This window comes from Pezoporus flaviventris, unplaced genomic scaffold (genome assembly GCF_033815535.1).
Source record: "Pezoporus flaviventris isolate CSIRO_AGI_PZ_B2104156 unplaced genomic scaffold, CSIRO_AGI_Pfla_v1 ptg000056l, whole genome shotgun sequence".
NCBI lineage: Eukaryota > Metazoa > Chordata > Aves > Psittaciformes > Psittacidae > Pezoporus > Pezoporus flaviventris.
In genome coordinates, this window is record NW_026892604.1 from 128945 (window position 1) to 151442 (window position 22498).

At 54.8% G+C, this 22498-nt stretch overlaps 2 protein-coding genes across 2 annotated transcripts in view; both read right to left on the reverse strand.

The window, feature by feature from the left end:
- Window positions 1–509: 509 nt before the first annotated feature.
- Window positions 510–10285, reverse strand: LOC133277463 (hydrocephalus-inducing protein homolog). The gene is made up of 8 exons (XM_061469303.1): window positions 10099–10285; window positions 9171–9333; window positions 8305–8452; window positions 4821–4955; window positions 4070–4269; window positions 2868–2992; window positions 1560–1761; window positions 510–790 (listed from the first exon to the last, which is right to left on the reverse strand). Exons 1-8 carry the CDS (start codon window positions 10283–10285, stop codon window positions 604–606), a joined length of 1347 nt encoding a protein of 448 aa, XP_061325287.1. The 3' UTR covers window positions 510–603.
- A 9919-nt stretch (window positions 10286–20204) lies between these two features.
- Window positions 20205–22498, reverse strand: part of LOC133277461 (hydrocephalus-inducing protein-like) — a 52006-nt gene continuing 49712 nt past the window's right edge. Inside the window, exons 42-44 of the mRNA XM_061469302.1 lie at window positions 22036–22266; window positions 21200–21424; window positions 20205–20733 (exon numbers count right to left, since the gene is read on the reverse strand). Of these exons, the coding sequence (XP_061325286.1) occupies window positions 20275–20733; window positions 21200–21424; window positions 22036–22266 (915 nt within the window). The 3' untranslated portion in view covers window positions 20205–20274. The remainder of the gene's footprint in view (window positions 20734–21199; window positions 21425–22035; window positions 22267–22498) is intronic.

Genomic DNA, 22498 nt, shown 5'->3' on the forward strand with positions numbered 1-22498 from the left:
CCCAGACCATGCAACTATTCAGAACGACGGCTCTGGCTGATTGAAGGACATGGGCGTTTTGCTTGCATCACCAGGAAAGGGAGCACTTTTCTCTACCTATCTGCAGTAGAACTCAAAAAGCCTGTTTAAATCTGAGAGCCTCGTGTCCAGGCTCACAGACGACACTGGAAGGGAGACTCAGATGTGGTATACATCCAGGTTTTAGGAAGGGATTGCTGTTCCCGTGATTAAACCTGGGCTCAATGGGGGCTCCTTTCCACAGGGGACCATTTCATTCTGCAGGTCAGTATGTGAACCAACAGTGCACCAGTGTCCTTTCTTCAGCCCCATGCGCTACGTGGAAACGTGTCCTTACAGAGAATAACTGATAACCTCTGGCCACTGTGAAGACACTCACAAAGTGCCCTTAATTCACAGCCCTTGCAGCAGAGCCCAGCCTGGGGGCGGCTCTTGCTGCTGTTCAGAAAGGCTTTTTGCAACAAGCGCCCCCAGCCTCACCAGAAACCTGAGGTCTCCTCTCTTGGCACATCAAGCAGCTGACGTGGGATCTGCCAACGGACCTCATTCAGAGATGACAAGGAGGAGGAGCAGGAAGGGAGGTTCTCAGCCATCACTCACCATGGGCACAATGGTGAAAATATCATTGCAGAAAGGCACGGAGTCTCCCTGCACCTCTGTCCCCTGGTTCTGGGAGGTGCAGATGGGAAGGGAAGGCTGTTCTCCGAGAGGGCGCACCACCCCGTGCTCCTTAGGAACATCAACCAGCTTGTCCTCTTCCTGCCTCTGCAGCCTGTGCCATGGGAGAGACGAGCCAAACAGATAACTGAAGAAGCAGCACATTTGCAGAGCCTGTGCATGAGCAGCAAAGCACCTGGGGAGGAAGAGCAGCAGCTCTGCATGGGGCTGCCCTGAGACAGGGGCTCCCACATGGATCCCATTATTCCCCTCGTTCCCAGCACAGCAGGGCCTTTTACTCCTCACTGACAAGCTAACAAGAGGTTTCTTAAAGCTGGCAGCCCTCAAGAAAAAGCCTCCTGCACTGGGAGGAGGGGCCACAAACCAGGACACTGAAAGGCAATTCCCCAGCCTACAGCAGGTCGGCCTCCACCTTCTGGGCCAACTAAGCACTCTACCCTGCGTGTGACTGCAAAAGGAGCCTGCCAGCTTATCAAAGAAGAAACCGCTTGACTATCACAATAGTTGTGCCACCTGCAGCTCTTCAGTGCTACTGCTCAGTGCAGTCCCAGGTACCGAGTGCCGACACCTTCCTCAGCCTCACGGACCCTCCGTAGTGCACGGAGCTCTGAACTCAATAGTCTGCGGCTCCCAAATGTGAATTTGCCCTCTGAGGCAATCCAGGGATTGCAATCAACCTTCTCTCCCCAGAACATCATCCTCAGCTGTAGCACGGGTGGCACTGGAATGGCAAGGGTTAAGCTCCACGCTGTGCATGGCTTCATGGGCCCTAATCCGTTCAAAAGCCCCAACAGCCCTCTGAGGCTGTGCGTTAGTTTTCCCCTGGGGCATCTATCTTTCTGAGGTGAATCTCTCAAACAAACCTCAGCTTCTGCCGCTCCTCCTCTTCCTGATCAACAGAACGCTTCCACTGGAAGTGAGCCGTGATGGCACTCTGATTGTGGATGACCACGCATCTTTGGTTTGACAGCGTGACGGAAGTCTTCTCAACCGTCAAGGAGCTCTTGTCAAGCCTGATGTTGACATTTACAGCTCTTCCACAAAGGCTTTTGTGAACATCTTCACCTGGAACAAAGCAAAGGCAAGACTCAGCTCATCTCACTCGCTGATGGAAGTACAAGGAACAGAGCAATCTGCAGGCAACGGAAGAAAGAGCTGCAGCTTTGAGCTGCATCAGCAGTTCCCCGCACCTGGACATACATCATATCCTGACAGCTGCACACGGTACAGCATGAGGATGTCCTAGCACCACCTTAGGCACCTTATTCTGGGGGGGTGTTCGTGGAGGTTTATCCCCAAGGTGACAGCATTTACAGTGAGACTTTTCACTTCTGCCCAGCTGCCTTTGGGCCGCCATCCCACTCAGCTCACAGGGAATTCTACATCCAAGTCACTCAGTGACGCTGAGGACCCTCACCTCAGTCAACCCTTGCCCACGCTCTCCTGCAGGCAGGAGATGCCCCCGTGTCGTCTCATCCTCATCTCCTGGTCCTGAAAGATTGGGCAGAGCTCTCATCTCAGAATCCGAGCGGGAGCATTTGAAATGAAATGGAGAAGGGAAGAAGGAACAATGGAAAGCACAGAGCAGCTTCTGTGCTGAGCTCTGCACTTAAAAGGGTGCTACTGGGCCCTCAGATCCACCTGCCAACTCCTTCTTTTGCTCCTGCTACTCTCACAGCCGAGTGCCTCACCACTGCCAGCACGTCCTTCCTTGTCAAACGTGCTGCTGTTACCACTTCACCACAAGAAGAGGGTCTCTACCTCAAAGGCCTTGCCAGGAACTGTAACACAACAGATCGGGATGAAAAGCAATGACCAGTCAGGAGAGCTCTACGGGACAGGTTGCAGGCTCTTCAGACAGCTCTCCTGCACGTTAAAAGCCATCTCCTTTTCAATCAGGCTCCTTGCTATGCACCCTTCTGCAATGGAGCACTCAGAATATTCACCGTCGCCCCCTGTGCACCGTGCTTAGGAAGATCTGCCGGCCTTGTTACAGGCTGAAATAGTCCAGCCCAGGAATATCTGGCAGCCAGCATGGAAGCTTTGCTCTACCCAGTGTGAAGGAGCCTTGCAGAAGGGATTCAACGGACAATGAAGCCATCAGATGATGACAGACAGCGCAGACACCGCTCTGTTTGGAAGGACACACAGAGGGTGCACCACGCACTTACCTGTGTCATAGTGAACTATCATGGGACTGGAATAAACACCGGTCTTTGGCGGGTGAAATTCCACCGTGACTTGCATCGCTTCTCCAACGCCAAGAGTCCCAATGGAGGGATCCACAGAGAACGGGCTGCAAGGCAAAGAGAGAGATCAGGACTGTACGGGAGATCTGGGCCCTCCGTTAATTTTGCAGTCCACCTCACTTCAGCTCACTTGTGCAAGCAAGGAGCAAGCAAACCACCGTCGGTACAACAAAACCAGAACATCCAGGATCAGAAACAGAGCGGGTGACTCTCCCTGCTGAAGAGAACCAGACCTCAGAAGATCCCGGGGCATAACATGACCTCAGGCCCCCATACTCTGCACCCAGTTCTCAGTTCTCAGCTCTCCACCTCTGCACACGTGCAATCCAGTTACTCAGAATTCCACTTTTTTGTGGAGTTCACTTCAAACTTCTGTAATGCTTCCCATTTCTTTATTGCAAATCGGGACTGAAATAGTTCATTGCTGAAGTTGGGGAACTCCTAAAACCCTTGTCAAGGAGCTCTCGACACACGCTCTAGCACCCAAGCGAGTAGTTGGCAAGTGCATTGCAAATAGCAGGTCTTGGAGTATCTTTCACCTGCACCCTCCCTAGCTTTCTGGTTTGGGCTGTAGTCCAGTTCTGAAGGCACTGCCTGCTCCTCTCCACTTCAGAGCTCCTTCTGCTTAGGCATATTTGGTCCCAGGCATCAGACCAAGCCCACGGGAAAACAAAGTCCCCGCACCACACACTCGTATTGCCAGGGCCTCCACAGCAATTGCTTTCATCTATGATCTCTGCTTGCTAATGTAGACACAGCTGCTGATGAACTCTTCAGTGCCTCTCACCAGCTCATTGCTCGCCCATTTCTTGATGCTGCGTTTGGCCTCCGTGACCTGAGCCCCTCGAGCTCTCCTCTGCCACGCAGCACCTTCTTCAGCAGTCAAGCTGCCTTCCTACCTTGGCTCTTCCAATCTAACAGCATCAGACCTGCAAGATGCTGCCTTGGAGACACCACTGCACTGTAAAACTTGCTTGCAGAGCTTTCTCAAAACACTCTAAGCAATGGCAAACCCCACGGATCCTGCCCATGTCCAGCACCTCAGATACTCTGCCTCCTTTTTCTCACTGTTTACAACTCCATGACCACGCAACAGCGTCTGCACAAGACATGAGCTCCTTTACCTCAGAGTGGTGATGCTGTAGCAAGCCTCCCGATTCCCCACGTTGCGCACCAGCAGAGTTTTCTGGGTGCTGAACCTGACTGGACAGTTGGAGAAGTTCAGCTGCTCAGGGAAGTCCAGGCTGGCTCGGGCACCTATGGCTCGGATAGGCACAAAGAACTTCTCCCTCTCTGTGATGATGATAAGCTCGTCGAAATAATCCTGCAGGGAAAGAAACAATCTCAGCACAGTGCCTTTAGCACCATGCCCATGGCAGAAGAAGAGCTGCTGCTTTCTGGGACTCTCGCAGTAGCATTCCATAATGCACTCGCACTTTTTACCTTCATGGCCTTTCATGACACATTATTGCACAAGCAGGGGCAGCCAGGGACCATGGGGCAGGTCCTCTTTAGTTTTCTATAGGCATGCTGCTTGAGGATTGCACAGAGTATTCAACTACATTTAAGCAGCAAACAGAAGATGAGTAAAAGGCCATGCACAGACAGCAGACTCTCGGCCCTGAAGCCAACAGACATTACCTTAGATATTCCACCACGGAAGGAGAAAACAGCCTGAAACTGGCAAGAGCCTCCAGCCTACGGGAGCACAACCTTCACCACCAGGAAAGAGTCTCCCCCACGTCTAGATCCAGTGCAACCCTACTGAACCCAGCACCAGTTCTTCAAAACACACACCAGATGCCTGCTTTGGAATCCAGCCCTGCAGGTTCCCCTTCCCCTCAAGGCGCCATCTCTCGAGACCTTCAGTCTCACCTTGTTCTCATCAGGTCTGAAAAGGATGCGGTAGGTTGAAGACATGCCCGGTGCTACCTTATAGTCCTCATCACTCGGGCTGATCAACTCGAAGTAAGGAGAGTTCCCCAGGATGACGTTCAGCAGACGAGGAACCTGCAGGAAAGACACAGAACTATGATTTTGTCGCTTGTGGAAACATGAGAAGGGACCAGGACGGGCCACGTGCCATCCTTCCTTACCACCTTTCCAAAACACTTTTAGCTCTGCGTAACGCACAAGGGTGGACTTGAATCCCTTCTGCTTAGCTACATAGCTGCAGGACAGAGGCCGTAGGAACAACATGCCCTGCTGTGAAGGAAGCAGGAAGGAGATGCAGTACCTCAAGTCATTCAACAAGCCCAGAGAACATGCCTGCTTCTGCCTGCACACACCCGTGCAATCATGCCTCTGGAGGCGGAATGTATTATCTGAAGGCAACCCAGCGTGGGTTATACGGGGGGGGGGGGGGAGGGGGCGGGAAGGAAGTCACTTCTGACACACCAGCGTGGAGTGCGGCGGTCAAGCTGCGGTGCTACTCATGGGGGTGGACCAGCAAGAGAAGGAGACCACAAACACTCTGGCCTTCCTGAGAATAAAAGCTTACCTCAAGAGCAACCATCCCCAGGAGGAAGCAGATGGCAAAGAGAATTTAAAGGGGGCTGCAAAGCAGCAAGGGAGATCCATAACAAAAGGAAAGGCTGGTGCAGAGATGAGAACTAACGTGCCTGTATGAACCCCCACAGGCCGTGCCTACCAATGATGGTCCTCAAAGGCACTTTCTGCTTTGAGATAGGTGGCCAGCACTGCCTCACACTGTGGTGGCTTCATCACCGAAAGCCACCCTGAGCTCTCTGGAGGCTCTTGCTGCCTGGGGACTGCAGCCAGGCCTCTGCCAGTGCAGGAGAGCCACATTTCTGGGTATCCCTCCTCAGAGCCAGCCTTTCCTGCAGGCATCCTGCTGCAAGTGTCTGTCCTCTGCGATACCACAGGCACGGGGACAGCAAACAGGCATTCTCTAGCACACAGGCAGCAACCCCCCAGCACCCAATCCCAGCTCATAAAGTATAACAAGGAGACTTTGAATGACAGGCAGCTCCACTGATGAACACACGAGGCTTGGAAAAAAGGGAGGCTCATTCTGCACCCCCGACCCAAGCCTCATAACCCATGGCCAAGGCAGCCCTGGACGCTCTAAACACCCTTTGCTCCCAGCAATGCCCTGGGGCAGACAGCTCCAGGAGCCCATTTCCCACTGCAGCCACACGTTCCGGTCGCCAAATCCCTTGGCACGTGAGCCCAGGTGGCAAAGATCTTCAGCAGGAGCCACCCAGGGCACCTCTTGAGGGTGGGGAGGAGCAGCCTGAAGACAGGAAAGCAATTCCACAGCAAGTAGGCAAGAGCACTGAGCAGAGAGCGAAGCACTTCCGTACTGGAGTGATTACAGAGCACCTACTGGGCTCCATTACACTTTGCCTCTCCTACACTTTGCTGCTAGCTGCAGTTCTAGGGAGCAGACAACCTCAGCACCAGGCAGGATACATCAGTAGGACTCAGAGGAGTCTGGGGAACTCCTGAGACAGAGCGCAATGGTCCTTTTCTCCAGGACATGACCAAAACCCAGCAAAATTAGAACATGATACGCTCTCTTGGCATTATCATCTCTAGCTTTGCGCATTTAAAGATGACAAGGCTTTTCCTTAGAGCTGATCTTCCTTTTACACCAGGGCCGTCCAATGCCTGAGGTCGTACTAGCTTCACAACTAATACATTTGGGCTAAAATCAACAGTTCACACACTGCCTCCCCTTCACAGGGCATAGAAATCCCAAGCTGCAGCTGTACCCGCCTATTACGTTTTATTGGGAATGGCACCAACATCAGTGCAGATGTTGTTTTCCACTTGGGAAGCACGAATAGAGCAAATTCACTGCTTGCCTCTTCGCTGCTACTTGGCAAAGGCAAACATTCTGCGGTGCTGCATGGATGAGGGAGCAGCTGAAGCCAAAAGACACAGTGGGAATGAAGCAGAGCAGTAGGAAAAGAGAAACTGAGGCCCATTTTAATAAGCAAAGGCTACACCTACAGCAAAGATTGCCCAAAGTCACTGTGAAACACACCACTGGTGTCCCTTGGGCATAGGTAGCCACGCTGCAACTTCCCAGTATTCCCAAGCTATACCAGGAACGATACACAACTCTCTGGGGGTAACTGAGCGACCATACCTTCATCCTTTCTTGCCAAAGGGTCTTCCATGCTCCACCACGTCCCTGTAAAACCTGTTCTCTCAGGAGATAACTTTGACTTCTCTTGCTCTTCCTCCCCCTACATTAAGCCCTGACAGTGTCACTCCTTTTGTCCCCCTCTTTGTTTCTCCCAACAGGGGGATTTGAGGAGGGGGTTAATTCACCTGCACACTTCCACCTCCCCCGTGCCCTCCTCTCACACACACATCTTGCTCTTTCTTACGCAACAGGAGCTTGAATTACGCCTGTTTCTGACCTTTCTCTGCTTCCAGCACACTTCCTGTTACGTACCGAGAGAATCCCTGTGTGGAAGAAAGTGCTCCGGGACAGGACACTCAACTCAGCCCCTTTCCTCCCTCCTGTCTTTTCCCACCAGCTTGCTCTTGGCACATGCCTCTCTGGAGCAAATGTTTCCCCAACTGAAATTCAAAAGCTCTCCATTTCCCCCTTTACAGCAGAGCAGAACAAAATTGCTGACATTTCTCAACTTTTCCCTGCTCAAGTTTCTCAGGACATCTCCAAAGGATCACAATCTTTCCAGCTCAAGTTGGAGACCTTCTGGAGCACATTACCCTGCCCGTGCTGGGATTCTCCAAAGAGAACGCACAGCCACGCTGCCTTAGAAACACCTGAGCAGAACTGAGCTAAGCTTAGCAGGAGCCTCAAGTGGCACCTCAAGTCCTCCCCTTTAACTGCTCCTGCTAAGCCAGCCTCTTTCCACTGCTCTTCTGAAACACCCGGCCTGGAGTGCTAATGCCAGCAGTTACAACTTACTCCAGCACAAAGTGGAGAAGACTCAACCCCTGTGCTGTGACAGGGAGCTGCACACACGTGGCTGAACAGGCTGAGAGAGGGAAACATGCCCTGCCAGAAACCAACATTAACCAAGGAGCCAGCGGGATACGCTGCGCACTCGAGGTAAAGCATGACAGCAGGCAAGAACTGCACAGCCCTCGACATTCCCATCAGAGCAGGGCTTTCAAGGGCAAGCACGCTGGCTCAAAAAACTCCTTTGGCTTAGATACCACCAGTGCACGGCCAAAACCAGCGGCAGAACCCCCAGCACGGGAACATTTCCCCCATTTGCAGAATAACGCTGGTGAGACACTGGATTCTGCATGCGATGTGCTGCAGCAGGTAACTTGCTCTGCTGCACACCGTGTGAATTCCACTGCTCTCCTCCTCCAGCCCAGTGCTCAACCTCCACAGCCCAGCACTTACCCTGTCCGTGTTCCTCAGAGCTAGCGCCGCTATGTAGAACTGCTGGGGAACGTAGTTCTCAAACACCACCTCGGATGGGAAAGGCTGGAACAACCTCTGGTCCACGTCAACTGCTGACAACTGCAGACGCAAGACAGAGCAGAGAGAGCTTCAGCTGCTGGCAGAAACATCGACGAATGAAGATCCCACACTGATCTCCGGTAAATACAATCTCTTGGCGAGTACATCTGCCCAGCTCACACTAGGAGATGGCAGCTCACCCACCTCTGCTCTCAGCTGAGCAAAGCTTTCTGGACCAGCTTGAGCAGCCTCAAGCTAAGAAGCTCTTTTGGAGGCTGTTTCTCCACGTTGCCTTCTCCAAAAGGAAAAGCAGCGCTCACCTCCAGCAGAGCCCTCTGCTAAGGTGCTCACTCAGCTCCAGACACTTCCTGGAACAGCCACGAGCACTCGGGGAGCAAGCAAAACCCACGAGTTTCCATGGGCCTCCACAGGAAACAATTTGCGGGTGAACTTCCCCCTGACGCAGCAAGACTGAGTCCCACGCATCCCAAGTATCTTTTTTTTGATGTAGAGCCCAGAAACCAGTTGCAAGACACCAGTACCAGGGAGGAAAGGCCAACAAGAAAGTAACAGGGCAGTCGGGAAACAGACAAATGAGGTGAATGCTGGATGGGGATGAAGTTCAGCTCTTTCCCCAGCATTACTGGGCAACTGGAGCTAGACTGTAATTCGTATCCCCTTTCCCCGTGAGCTTGAAGTTGATGCTTCTCTGTATTCTATTACTGCTGGTTTATTTAATACTGCTGCAGAAGCAGCTCTGAAAAAATACACACAAAGACCAAACGCTGACCCAGCAGAGGCATTACTTGCAGATAATTCCTCCCTGCTTGCTCTCCCCTCTCCCAGCTGCACTGCTGCCACTCGAGAGACACAGGCAGGTCTCCTGCTTCTCCACGGTCAGGCTGAGGCCAGTAGCTGTAGCACTGCCAGTCATTTGGGCGCCCGTCTTACGTGTTCCCACCTCGTGCGCTGTCTGGGGCAACCCTTAACTGATGTGATACAGGTCTCTTGCTGGCAACTTTCTGCTCAACAGCCTACCTCAGTCATGCACCCACCTGGACTGTGTGTTAGAATGAGCAGTCCTGCAAGAAAAGCAGCTTTAAACATCCATCTAGGAGAGCACTGAGCCAGGTAAAGCGCATCCACTCTCCTCTGCCCAGGGCGATTCCCCTGGGTAGCCAGCAGACTGAAAACTCAAACACCCTGGAAGGGTTCCACGCCTTCTTACAAACCAAAGCATTAATGCAATTGGGTTTGTTACGGCTTAAGTAATTGCCACAGGCCCTCAGCCTTCAAAGGCCACTACTGCCACCATTGAGGGAGTCCTGTCACCCCATGCACGGGGCACTTGACTACACCAAAGCAAGAGGTGGCTGTTTGAAGAGCAGGATGAGGAACAGCAGCTCCTGCCCTTGTCTCCTGCCCCAGCCCTCCCCCACTAGCATGCTTTAGCGACGGTAGCTCAACTCCAGCAAAACCCACCAACTGCAGGAGAGCTTCCACTGGCTTCGTGCAGATAAGGACTTCAATGGCTCACTGGAGAAACACGGTTTGCTTTTCCCCCAGCAGAAAGAACTCCACCACCACCAGTTGGAAATGACAACAGGACCTAATCACCAAGCTGCTCGGGTGAGCTGGAGGCAAGCCTGCCCCAAGCACGTGCCCTCTTCAAATGTCACATCAAACAGCAAGGAAAAGGGCAGGGAAAGGCTACCTTTTGATGGGAGACGTCACCCACGTCCCGAAGCTGGAGAGGCCGGCGCCGCCTCATCTCCCGAGGGCTGGCCAGCCTCTGCTTGCTGCTGAGAGACTCTTCTGCCTCTCTGACCACCTTTGGATTACGAGATGCTACCACTCTGCTCTGGAATCCATCCGCCCTTCTGGAGGACCTCAGGGGCCGCGGGGTCTTGCCACTGGCCATGTCGCAGAGGTCACCTGGAAGAAGCAACAGTTGGACAATCCACAACCCCAGAACCTTAAAACCCTGGACCCGTGGAACCCCGCAACCTTAGGGAAGGGCCCTTAAAACTCACCCAGTTCCAACCCCCTGCCACGGGCAGGGACACCTTCCACTAGACCAGCTTGCTCCAAGCCCCTGTGTCCAACCTGCTCTTGAACGTTGCCAGGGATGGGGCAGCCACAGCTTCTCTGGGTAACCTGTGCCAGGGCCTCGCCATTCCTCGCACACCCAAAGGACTCAGCTGTGTCTCCAGCCTCTGGCATCCTTCCTAAGCAGAGAACACGGGGCCTCCCCACCCTCACTCATCATTAGACCATATTTAGGCTCCAGTCATAGACGGAAAACCCCCACAACAAACAGCCCCTGAGCCAAAACAGCCTTTTGCTCTGGGGGCACTCCCACCAGCCACAGAGACACTCCAGGGGCTGCTGGCACTTCTCACCCTTTCTGCAAGGAGCCTGCTCCTGTTTCTAACTAACGCAGCACACAGCTCAAGACCCTGATTAAGAACTAGAGTTTCTCAAGGCTACTTTGCCTGCTTGAAGGTACAAAGGTTATCTGGCAAAAAACGCCTCCTTCCAGGCATCAAATCACCCCACTGCCCAAGAGCATTTCTCTGTGTCAAAGGACGCCCTCATTTCCGCTTCTTAACACCCAAACTCGAGGCTTCCTACAGGCATTCCAGGCTGTCACAGCAGGAAAAAAGCAGGAAACCATCAAAGGCACATGAGCAATTAGCTCAAATCTAAGTAAAATCCAGGATGATATTCCCTCCCGCTTCCCTGTGTTCCACATCACCTCTCTTGCGTGCACTTACTGCGCACACACAGCAAGACAGCATCTAGGCAAAGATGGCCATTCCCTGCCCCTCGACTGTTCCCCACGCTCTGCAAGGCAATGCAATCACCTCATTCCTTTACTCCCAAGGCAGCTACAGCACTGCACGTGTTTGTGGTGCTGGGCCCTTCCCAGCTTCAGGAAACAAGGCTACCGTTCCCTTTTGTTCTTGCAAGAAACACCAGAGCTCTGCACCGCCCTATGGACAGGAGGCCCTGCTGCAGCAAGAGCTGGGATTTAGAGGTGGAAATAACTCCTTTTCAGGGGAGAAACCTAACGGGGATGATCCAACATTGATCTGGATTTGAGTGGTTTCTTACCGGGTCTTGAGAGTAACGGGCTCATTCGTTCCAATTCTCCAAACTGTGATTTCACTTCACTTGAAAGGAAACCTGTCGTCACCCCCACAACGCTTATTTCCAGAGGGCTTCCAACCTCCACATCCCAGCCAGCCCAGCAGCTTCCCCCCGAGCCCTGGAGCAAGGCTCTTCCACAGCCGCAGAGCCCGCAGGGACCAACCTCCCAGAGGAGCAGGAAAGGAGCACAACGGAGCAACGGGGCACATCTCCGTGCAGGGGCAGGACAAAGCAGCAACCAGGACACAGCACCCCTCCAGCCCCCCCCGCCCCCTGCCGTGGCTCCCTGCTCCCCACCTCAGACAGCCAAGGCTCCCTTTGCTGCAGGACCTACAGCCTAGCTCCAAGTCTCTACCATCACTGCAAGCTGCACGGCAATTGCAGAGCCCCTCCAAGCCCTTCTACTTGCCCAGCCCTGCTCTTAGCCCAGGGACATTTAAATCCTGCCGGCTATCACACAACTGCCCCATCCCTGCTGCCAACGGAGCCGCCTCCTCCCTGCTGCCCAGGGCCAGACGCTACCTGAGGACGGGTGATTCACGCTTCTCCTGGAGGATTCCTCCGGGCAGGGCCCAGCCTTGGCTCCTGAATGCCCTCGCGCTGCTCGGCAGCTGTGGGCAGCTGGAGGGACAGGAGCTGCCCAGGGACGCCTCGGGGTGGCTGTTGCCCACCAGCACAGAAGATAACTGCTGCTGGGCTGCCAACAGCCAGGGGAACCTGGGCAGCAAAGGACAGGGCGTGGACCTGGGCTGCCCAGCCCCTCTCCTCAATGCTCTGCCTTTGCCACCTAGGGCAGGCTTTCACCAGCGCCTCGAGGAAGCAGAGCTCAGAGCCTCACAGTAGCTCAAGCCTGCTCCTGTCTCAGCGGCTGAGCAACTCCTGCTCTGACTGCGCCACGGCTGCTGCTCGCATTTAACAGCAGCAGCTCCCCTCTACGTCACAATAGGCGAGCTCCACACGCCCTGTCAAGAAGGTGCTCACCCCCCCGCACCGCTTCCACACCAAGGCCGCCACCACTTGTGGCTCTGGCATTTCTCCAGCTCCAGCCTGGAGTGGGGACCGTGCTTCCTGCCTCCAGCTCTCTCGCTATCACTCTCGGCCACCTTGTCTCTCCTCTGCTGGCTTGCTTCCACGGCCACTGCAGGGCCTTGCTAAAGTTACAGCCTCGCAGATCCCTGCAGCGCCCCCCTACGCCTTCAAGGTCTCCCCGCAGTGAAGGCCTGCAGCAGGATTCAAGTGCACCTCACAGCAGCATTTCTTCACGCTCCGTCAGCGTCAGATCACTTGGTTTATACACTGCAGAGGAGACAATCATTTCTCTGCTTCAGGAGGAAAGAAAAAAGCCTCCACACTAACTACAAAGCAACGATTTCATTCCGACTTCGCTGGCCCTGCTGAGCACCCATCGATGACTTTGGACCCATTAAGCCTGCGCACACGGGCACACGCACCAGCCAAGGCCACCCAACTTCCCGGGGCATCTCAGCTGCCAGGAGCTTCACACGTTTGCCGCACAGCGTTTGCCGGAAACAAAAGCTATCCGTGAGACTCTCGGCCACACGCAAAGCAAATCCTCACATCGGCTTGGCGGGGAACGTGGAGCCCTCAGTTTGAAACCAACACGCACCAGCTGGGGCTTTACAACCCACTCAGGGAGGATAGGAGCCCCGAGTGCTAACTGGCTCTCCAGGCAGCCAGCCTCTGGAAACACTCCAAAACATGTCCCGCATGAACGTGTCCAGCCACGAATCCAGGTGGAAACTGGAGAGCTCAGGCAAAGACACCTCAGGTGTGGCACCCTTGTGTGCTGAAGGCACCAAGACAGAAGCTCTCTAAGGAAAGGAAACCTGTGACAAAAGCTCTACCACAGCTGAGATAATGAACAGGAGACCAGTAGTAGAGCTTCCTGCTATTTCTTTGATAACCTTCAACTGCCAGCCGACACTGAGACAGCCCAAGCTCCCTTCAAGGCTCTGCTGGAGGCTCCCCCGCTCCACATGCCACCATTCACAACTGCGCCTCCTGCCTTCAGTCCTTACACTACTACTGTCCCTTCCCACCTGCCTCTCCCGGCGTCTGCTCTCCGGATCCTGACTTTGCAGCTCCCTTTTAACCTCTTTTGTCCTGGCACCTGGATGTCATTTCAGAGACTCAAAGAGTCATTTAGCTTGGAAAAGACCCTTACGAGCAAGTCTAACCCAGTGTTGTGCTTTAAGGCCAGACGCTAAGTCAGACCCATGCAGCCGCTCACTCACTGCCCCCCATCCCAGCTCAGGCTCCCCCGAACACCAGCTCCTTCGCACCCAGCACTGCCAAGTCCACCACTAAACCCTGGAGCACCGCATCTACGGGTCATTTGAATGCCCCCAGGGATGGTGACTCCACCACAGCCTTGGGCAGCCTGTTCAGGGCTTGACAGCCCTTTCTGGGAAGGAATTTCCCCTAATAGCCAACCCAAGGTTTTCTTTTCCCTTCACACTAGGAAACCATTTAACCCAGCAGCTGCAACCCTTTGTGTAAATTTCAGAACATTCAAGAAGTTACTCCCAGTTCGGGGGGAATCTCTGACACGAGCAGGGCAGCAGCCGAGGCTGTGACTGCCAGCAGACAGTGCACACAAAGATGGGTGCATTCGGGACGGAGGTTCAGGCCCAATTCCGCAAGGTACCACGTCTCACTTTAAACAAGAAAGGGGACAGATGTCAGGGGCACTGAGAACTCTGCACTTACAGAATGGTTCGACAGTCGCTCCTGGGGCTGACACTGCCTTCACCCTAACTGCCTTGGCCTCGTGTCTCCACTGGCAGCTAAAAACCATCTAAGTCACCACGATACTGAGGACAGAAACATCCTTCAGTACCCCCACACTGCAGGACCAGGGCTTAGTCAAAGTCACACAGGCAGAGCAGGGCTCAGCCTCTCTTCCCTCACACCCAGCTCTTCTCCCCCTCCTGCCAGGGCCTTCTCCATGCCACCCAGCACCACAGGACACTACAGGCTAGGGAGTACAGGGTCCTCCTCTCCTCCTCCCGAGATACAGAGCTTCCTTCAGAGCCTGAGCAGCAGCACCTACAGCCCAGCAAGATCCTCCCATGGTCAGCTCCAAGGGCCACACTAAGTGCCACAGGCGCTCCTTCCCTCCACCTTCTCCTGACCAAGAGAAAAAACAGCAAGCACGGCCTTTACCTGCTCCATCACAGCTTGCTTGGCATTTGCAGCTTCAGACATCCCCTGGCAGCTCCATTTGCAGCAGGACTGCTCTCCTTGGCTCCTGCCTTCACAGCAAGCTGCTCATCCACAGCAGGGCTACCACTTCTGCTGCGAGGCACCTTCAAACACCAGCATGTGCTTCTGTGATTGGAAGCAAGGGAGAGAAAGATCAGACCAGGAGACACAGGGAGGGGACAAGCCCAGCCCATGACGGGCCTTTCAACCTGAGCCCACAGGAGCACTGGGCACAAGCCCAGCAGCTACCAAGCCCCACAGGCTCTTCAGAAGCTGTGAAAGGAGCAGCTTGCCTTATTTCTCACTTGTGAAGCACTGCAGGGACAGGCCTATCTCTTGCTGCTCCCAGGCAGCTAGGGCAGCTCCCTGCAGCACACACGCTGTGCTGAGAGCTGCTGGGCAGGCTGCAGGCACCAGCCCTGCTGTGCAAGGAGCTTCCAAACTGAAGCAGGCACCAAGAAATAAAAGCAAAGCTGAATGTGGCTTTACCTGCTCCAGGCAGGTGCCTTCACAGGCCCATTACAACCATGCAACAGCCACAACCCTCTCAACTCAAGCCAAACCCCAAAGCAATCGCTGCTCGCTGAAGAAGGGACCACTGCATTGCCTTTTGCTTAGCCAGCTCTTTGACTGCATTTGTACCTGAAAGTCTTTTGCCAAAAAGACTGGGAGTTTTGTCAAAGAACAGCCCTGCAGAGGCTCTCCTGGGCTGCAACCCGAGCCAGGGCTTTGATTTTAGAAGACAAGACAGCAGCCACACCCAAAACCACACAAACAAACAAACCAAAGAAAGAGGATAAAAAGATGAAAAGACAGGCACCCAGTGGGTCAGGAGCAGCCACCTTGGCAACTGTGACCATCGACACAAGCATCTCTGACTTTCAAGGCTCAGAGCTGCAGGACAGACCCACTCGATCTGGAGCCGTCAGCCTCACTGCAGGGGTTTTGTTTCCCATTACAAGGTCTGTTACAGGAGCAGCTCAAGGGGGTGCAGGTTTCATTTGAGCAGCCTCTCCCTGCCAAGGATGAAAGCAAGGACCCCAGTACCCCATTGGTGACTTCCTCTCACACTGGGAAGTCTTCTCATTAAAAGGGAAGAGAGGGGATGGATGGAAACGGAAAAGGAAGCCGGAGGCTGCCAGCCACTGGCCCATCCTGACTCCATCCCTCTCCCCACTGCAGCAGGAGCACAACTGGCTGCTCTTGGAAGGACAACAAGGCCATCGGGAGACAAGGAGGATTTCAGGTGGGCAACAGACAGCAGGAGCAGACGAAATCTTGGTCAAGAAGAGCTCCTTTTGTCAGGAAAGGACAGTCCTTTCCTGTCTGCCATCAGGAAAGACGACACATGAGGACTGTCTGGAAGCCTCCCGTCCCTGCAAACAGCAAGGGGTGCTTGTGCTGGCCCAAAGAGCCACGATGCCCAAAGCCTTTCTTTCCAGCATGCCTCTGCCTCCCAGCACCAGCAAACCCTGGAGCAAAGTCCCTGTATGGGAGCTGAGATCCCCAGCAGGGCCTGCAGGAATCTCACGCTCCCAGCTCCCAGCCTGTAGCTCGGGTATTCCAGCATTCCAGGAAGCCTCAGCACACCCAGGTGATGTCCTAATCCCAAGAACATAAGAGAAGCTTCACAGAGCCACCACCCTTCCTGTGGGGGTGGGCCTTTGCTTCATTCCTGTCCCCAGGGCAGCCCTGCAAAACTCTCCCTTACAAAGCAGCACAGGGACTCCAAGAGCAGGGGAGGTGGATGGACCAAGGGTGACACAGCAGGTGACAAATTTGCGCTTGTCTAATTACAGCTCTGCCAGGCACCAGGCAAGGGGGTTGATCTCACAGGGAACCAACTTTCCTACCTGTGAGGCAAGGCCAGCCCTACCTGCTTGGGAGCAGCAGAGTCACAAGGGCTGGCAAACAACTCGCACCTAACACAGTGCTGTGGGTACTACGGAGAGCCTGATCTACCCCCTCTCTCTGTAATCAGCCTCTCTAACACCTCAAACAACATACGCAATGAGCTTTCGTAGCAGAAAACGGTATCTTTTACCAGACTAACTCACTGGGAGCAACAAGCATGGCTGACAAACCTTAACTTACCTTTCAGCACGCTGCCTGGACCAACATGTCTTTAAAACAGGTGCCTGCAGCAGTCCTGAAGGCAGACAGAAAAGCACCTCAGCTTGGCGGGTAGAACAGACGATAATGCGCAGGAAAACTAACGTCTACCTTTATGACACATCAGCTTTTCTCCAGCAACTGCCTACAAGCAAGGTCTTGTCCCACGGGGGACACAAGGTTTCACAGTCCAGATCTGCTGTGGGCTTCGATGCCCATCACATCTGCAGTCAGGTTACAGCTGCTGCCTCCTGCCTCGGTCACCCACCTAAACACCTTCAAGAAGGACGTGGAAGGGCACCGAGCATCCAGCTGGTGTCTTCAGCGCCCTCTATTGATGAAGAAAACCAGAACAGGGCAAGGAAAATCAGCCGCATCAGGGCAGCCCTTTCTCCAGCCTCCCTGGCAAAGGGAGCTGAAATGCAGCTGGGGAGGAGCATCCACTTGGCAGAGAAGGATTTCTCCTCCCCAGCGAGCAGCACTTGCACGGCAGCAGACAAACTGGCTGACATCTACAGAGAGCTCTGAAGGCACAGAATCCTCTAGAAATGCCAATCCTTAGTCCTGCTCTTCCTGGCCCACCAGGCTTCTTTGTCTCCCACAAAAGCTACGAGACACCACAACTTACACACCTCCTGTCTCCCTGAGAACTGATCCTGCGCTCGTCCTCCTTGACTTCACTGTCCATTTGAGCCCACAGCACAATTTCAAGGCCTAGAAACACCAGGCACAAAGTGAAAACAAAGGGCAGGCATAGTGCACCCCTCCTGGGGACGTAGGCCCAACAAAACCCCTCTCTCGTTACCGTCATCATCCAGGTAAGCCTGAAACAGCTGCTCCTGAAGAGAGAAGCAACACAAGCACCTCCCGCCACATCCCTCCAAAGCCCTGCTCGGTCCCTGCTGCCACCATGGGCTCCCTCTGCCTTCCCAAATTCCCCCCATGACATCCCCGCTGCCCCAAGTCTACCTACAGGTCCATCTGGCAGCTTCACAGCACAGCAGTTGTCTTGCCAGTGAAAGTCATTCGTCTAGAAGAGAAAAGGCAACCAGCATCTGCTTCCCCAGCAGCGCTTGCAGCCGACAGGAATACTGCCACATTTCTACATGCTTTAGAATGCTTCTTTCCTCTCCCTTTCACTCCTCAAAGCACACCACATGGGTCATCGGCAGGATCAAGCACAGAACCACGCCAAAATTCAGGTGAAAGAGACTTTGCGTGTCCCCGGCCTAACGCCTCCGCACAAACGGACTGTGCAGGGATGTGTCCAGCAATGTGAAATCTCTCCTAGCATGGACATTCCCTGCTTCCCGGAATCACGTAAAACTTTCATCTCCCTTTACAGTTACCACACAGTCACGGTCGTCCTCAACCTTAGCACAGCCAAACGACTCTAAACATGGCACAAAATCAGTGAAAACAAGCAGCACATCTCTCAGCTTTAATGCAACTCAGAACAAAATCCCCACAGCATTTTCACTCAGAGGAGTACCCAATTCATCCAAGCCTCAGGCAACTGATTTCAAAATGTTACGCTGGCTCCAAAAAAACTTCTGGTTTCAGAAAAATCATGTCGCTCACAGCTAATCACCGGGCCTACATATCTGTCCTTCACTGGAAACCTGCAACAGCAGGGCTGCAAAACTAAACTGACCTCAAGTTTGCACGACTCTCGGGCACATCACAACCGACTTATACTGAGACACTTCATCAGCTTTCACCCCAAACCACATTTGCCAAAACCTGGCAGCCTCAGCGAAGGTGGGAGTCATCAGACGATCTCCCCAAAGTTAAACACGTTCCTCCTGTGCTTCCTTACATATGCCAAAAGTCACAACAGAAATTAAGTGTCACTTCTCTCCGAAACCTGGGCTCAAAAGAGAGACAGGACAAAGCAGCATTCTCACCATTAAAAGGACAAGTGCCATTCCTAACTTTGAAACTCCTGCCATTAAGCAGTAGGCATAATAATAACAATAATCATAACAGACGCGCCAAACCGCATCCTTTATTGTTAACAGAAGGAGCAGCTGCTATCAAAGCATCCTTTCTCCCATCACCTCCCTGTGTCTGCCAAGAAAAAAGCTCCAGCCTATATGGGGCATCAGGACCCACCGGACATGCATTTCCTTCAGTTTAGAGACCTGCCTTTGCGCGGAAGGGTGCGCACACATTTTTGGGGGGATACTTCCAAACAGCTGGATTCCAGTTCCCCACCAACTCAGTCCACGGGATCTTGATGTACACAGTCAGAGAATCGGAGAATCAGAGAATAGTTAGGGTTGGAAAGGACCTTAAGATCATTTAGTTCCAACCCCCTTGCCACAGGCAGGGACACCTGGCACTAAACCGTGTCACCCAAGGCTCCGTCCAGCCTGGCCTTGAACACTGCCAGGGATGGAGCATTCACCACTGCTTTGGGCAACCTGTGCCAGGGCCTCACCACCCGCACAGTGAAGAATTTCTTCCTTCTAGCTGACCTGAACTTCCTCCAGTTCACTTTAAGCCCATCACCCCTCGTCCTGTCGCTACCGTCCCTGACCAAGAGTCCCTCCGCAGCATCCTTGTAGGCCCCCTTCACGTACTGGAAGGCTGCTATGAGCTCTCCACGCAGCCTTCCCTTCTCCAGGCTGAAGAGCCTCGACTTTCTCAGCCTGTCTTTGTACAGGAGCTGCTCCATCCCCCTTAGCAGCATGGCGGCCCTCCTCTGGATTTGCTCCAACAGCTCTATGTCCTTCTGTTCAGGACACCGGAAGTGTACACAGTGCTCCGCGCGGGGTTCTCATGAGAGCAGAGGAGAGGAGCAGGATCACCTCCCTTGACCTGCTGCTCATGCTGTTGGTGATACAGCCCAGGACACAGGCGGTTTCGGGGCTCAAGCGCACGCTGAAGCCGGCTCATGTTCCCACCCCCAGGTCCTTCTCCTCAGGCTGCTCTGAATCACTTCTCTGCGCAGCCTGCAGCTGTGCCTGGGATTGCCCTGACCCAGGGGCAGGAGCCTGCACTCGGCCTTGTTGAACTTGATGAGGCTGGACACCTCTCCAGCATGTCCGGGTCCCTCTGGATGCCATCCCTTCCCTCCAGCGCATCGACTGCACTACACCGCTCGGTGGCGTCAGCAAACTTGCTGAGGGTGCTCGATCCCACTGTCTGTGTCGCCGACAAAGACGTTGAACAGGGTCTGCCCCAACACCGACCCCTGAGGGACTCCATTCGTCACAGGTCTCCAGCTGGACATTCAGCCATTGACCGCGACTCTCTGTGCGCAGCCATCCAGCCAATTCCTTGTCCACCGGCTGTCCATCCAGCAAATTCATGTCTCTCCCGTTTAGAGACAAGGACGTCGTGTGGGAGGGATTTAAATGAAATTTATTTGCTCCAGAGAGCACGAACGTGGCGGGAAGGGCCGCGGGCAGCTGGTCACTTGAGGGTGGAGGGCAGGCCCCGGAGGTGGTAGATCCAGGAGCCCCCAGGGCAAGAGACCACCAGCCTGCTGGTGACAGGAGCCCGGCCGCCCCTGAAGGAGACGGTGATGGTGGTGCTGCTCTTGGCGCGCAGCATCTCGGGGGCCCTGACGGTGAAGGCCGGGTGCTTTACTGCATACTGGAACGCCGTGGCCTTCGGGAAGACGTTCCTGAAGGAGATGGAGGTGGAGCCGCCGGCTGGGATGAGGAAGGGGCCCTGGGCTTCAGGGGGCAGTGCAAGGCCGATGAGTGGGATGCGGTACTGCCCGCCCAATGCGGAGCTGAGCTGCAGCGTGGCCTTGGCTTCGCCCAGCTGGCAGGGCTCAAAGGTCACTTCCACGCTCAGGTCCGAGCCCCCAGCGCCAGCAGGTGCCGCACTGATGGATTTTGCCGTCTGGAAGTCGGCACAGTCGGTCTGCGCAGGGGAGACAAGAGACCATGGAGGGCGGGTCACAACAGCAGAGCCAGCACCTCGGGAAGAACACGATGGTCCCCTGGCCCTGGCCTCTCCCACCCACACCACACCCCTGGTGAGTGCCTGCCCTGAATGGGCATGACAACTGTGCAAACGTGCCCATCAGGGACAACCCTGCACCCAAGCCCCAAGACCCCTGACTGCCAGACCTGGGCTGCAAGGGGGAAGCAAGCCCAGGCACCACAGGGCCTGCAAAAGCAGCTCCGACCAGGGCAGCAGACACGCGCCCACACGGGAGGACAGTGCAGCTGGCAACAAGCCCACACGAGTGGCAAGACCCCTGGGCTCACGTGGCCACCTTGGCTCTGCCAGGCCAAGCCAGAGGCACTTGGACCCCTTGGTGGAGAGGGCTGGTGCTGGCCAGAGGAGCTGCCTGCCAGCCAGAGCCCCGGCAGCCCGGGCTCACCTGCAGCAGGTACTCGGTCTTCTGCTGGGCAAAATTCCGTATTTTGGTGGTGATGGTCTGACGGGAGCCCAGCGTGGCGCGGAAATACACGGGCTTCTCTGGCCTCTGCGAGATGGCTTTCAGCTGCAGGTTGTAAGACAGAGAGCCCAAGTCGCTGCTCTGGAGCACCAGGTGCCCGGTGCTCTCACCCGTTTTCAGGGGCTGATACTCCAAGACAAGATCCGCCTGGGAGGAAGGAAGGAAGGAAAAAGCCACTGCGTCAGGCAGAGGCAGGGAACACGCCAGCCTGAGAAGGGGGCAGCTGGTCCCTGCTGTGCTCAGGCAGTGCTGGAAGGCTGTGCCGCCTTCCCTGCTCTGATTCCCTCTCTCTCGGGCACAGCCTTGCTCCTTCTGGGAGACGGTTCACTTAGGGACAGATCCCAACAGCTCAGAGCCCTCCAGCATCATGCTAGAAGCTTCCCACCCTAGAAAGCCCCAGGGCACACACCGCCTCCTGTCAATCCAGGCTGCAGACAACCCGGCCGTGGGCTGAGGCTTGTCCTGCAGCCACTCACAGCTAGAAGCACCACACTGAACGAGGGGCACGTGGCACAAGGACCTGCCACGTGAGGCCCAGTGGCAGCGTGTTACAGGGGGCAGCAGGGCAGACTCCACCAGCGCAGGAGGATTCCCACTGGGGATATTCTCGCACCCTGCTCCCTCTCTAGATCATCGGCAGGGAGCTGCCACCACGGAAAGAAGCCCCAGAGGGCTCCTTTCAGGCATCACCCTTCAAGAGCACCCCCTCTAGCCAGGAGCAGGGAGAGCAGAGTGAGCCGGAGGAGCTTTGCTCCTACCTTCGACTGTGCAGGAACAGTAAAGTGCTGTGGAGCGCTGACGTCGGGCACTTCGCAGGTGACGTCAAACGTCACCGGGACAGGCAGAGGGTTGTCCACCTTGACGGTGGAGGACACCCTCTGCCGAACAGCGGTGCTCATTTTCACAGTGCCGATGGGTCCCGAAGCCGTCACCTTGAAAGTCACCACGTGGAACAAGTACTCTCCGGTTGTCTCGTTGAGGAAGGTCACCTGAATCAGACAGAAAGGCAAGTGCTGCTCACTGCACACATGAAAATAGACCCAAAAGAGCCCAGTGAGCTCAGCGCCCTGCTTCCAGGAATGGCTATGAGCACCCACCGAGGAAGAGTGCCAGACCAGAGAAAGCACGTGTGCTATTTCATAGGACCCGTGCACACGGAGGTATGAAAAGAGGCGTGTAGCTTCTCGGTGAGCCAACAGCTCCTTGAAGGGCCCTGCAGAC

Excerpts from the sequence above, each read along its gene's own strand:
- LOC133277463 (XM_061469303.1), bottom strand. The coding sequence starts at position 10,285 with ATGGCCAGTGGCAAGACCCCGCGGCCCCTGAGGTCCTCCAGAAGGGCG. Across the intron at positions 9,334-10,098 it reads TCTCCAGCTTCGGGACGTGG|CGCACGAGGTGGGAACACGT; the intron begins GTGACGTCTCCC and ends TGCCCCAGACAG. Across the intron at positions 4,956-8,304 it reads CTCTGAGGAACACGGACAGG|GTTCCTCGTCTGCTGAACGT; the intron begins GTAAGTGCTGGG and ends TCTTTCCTGCAG.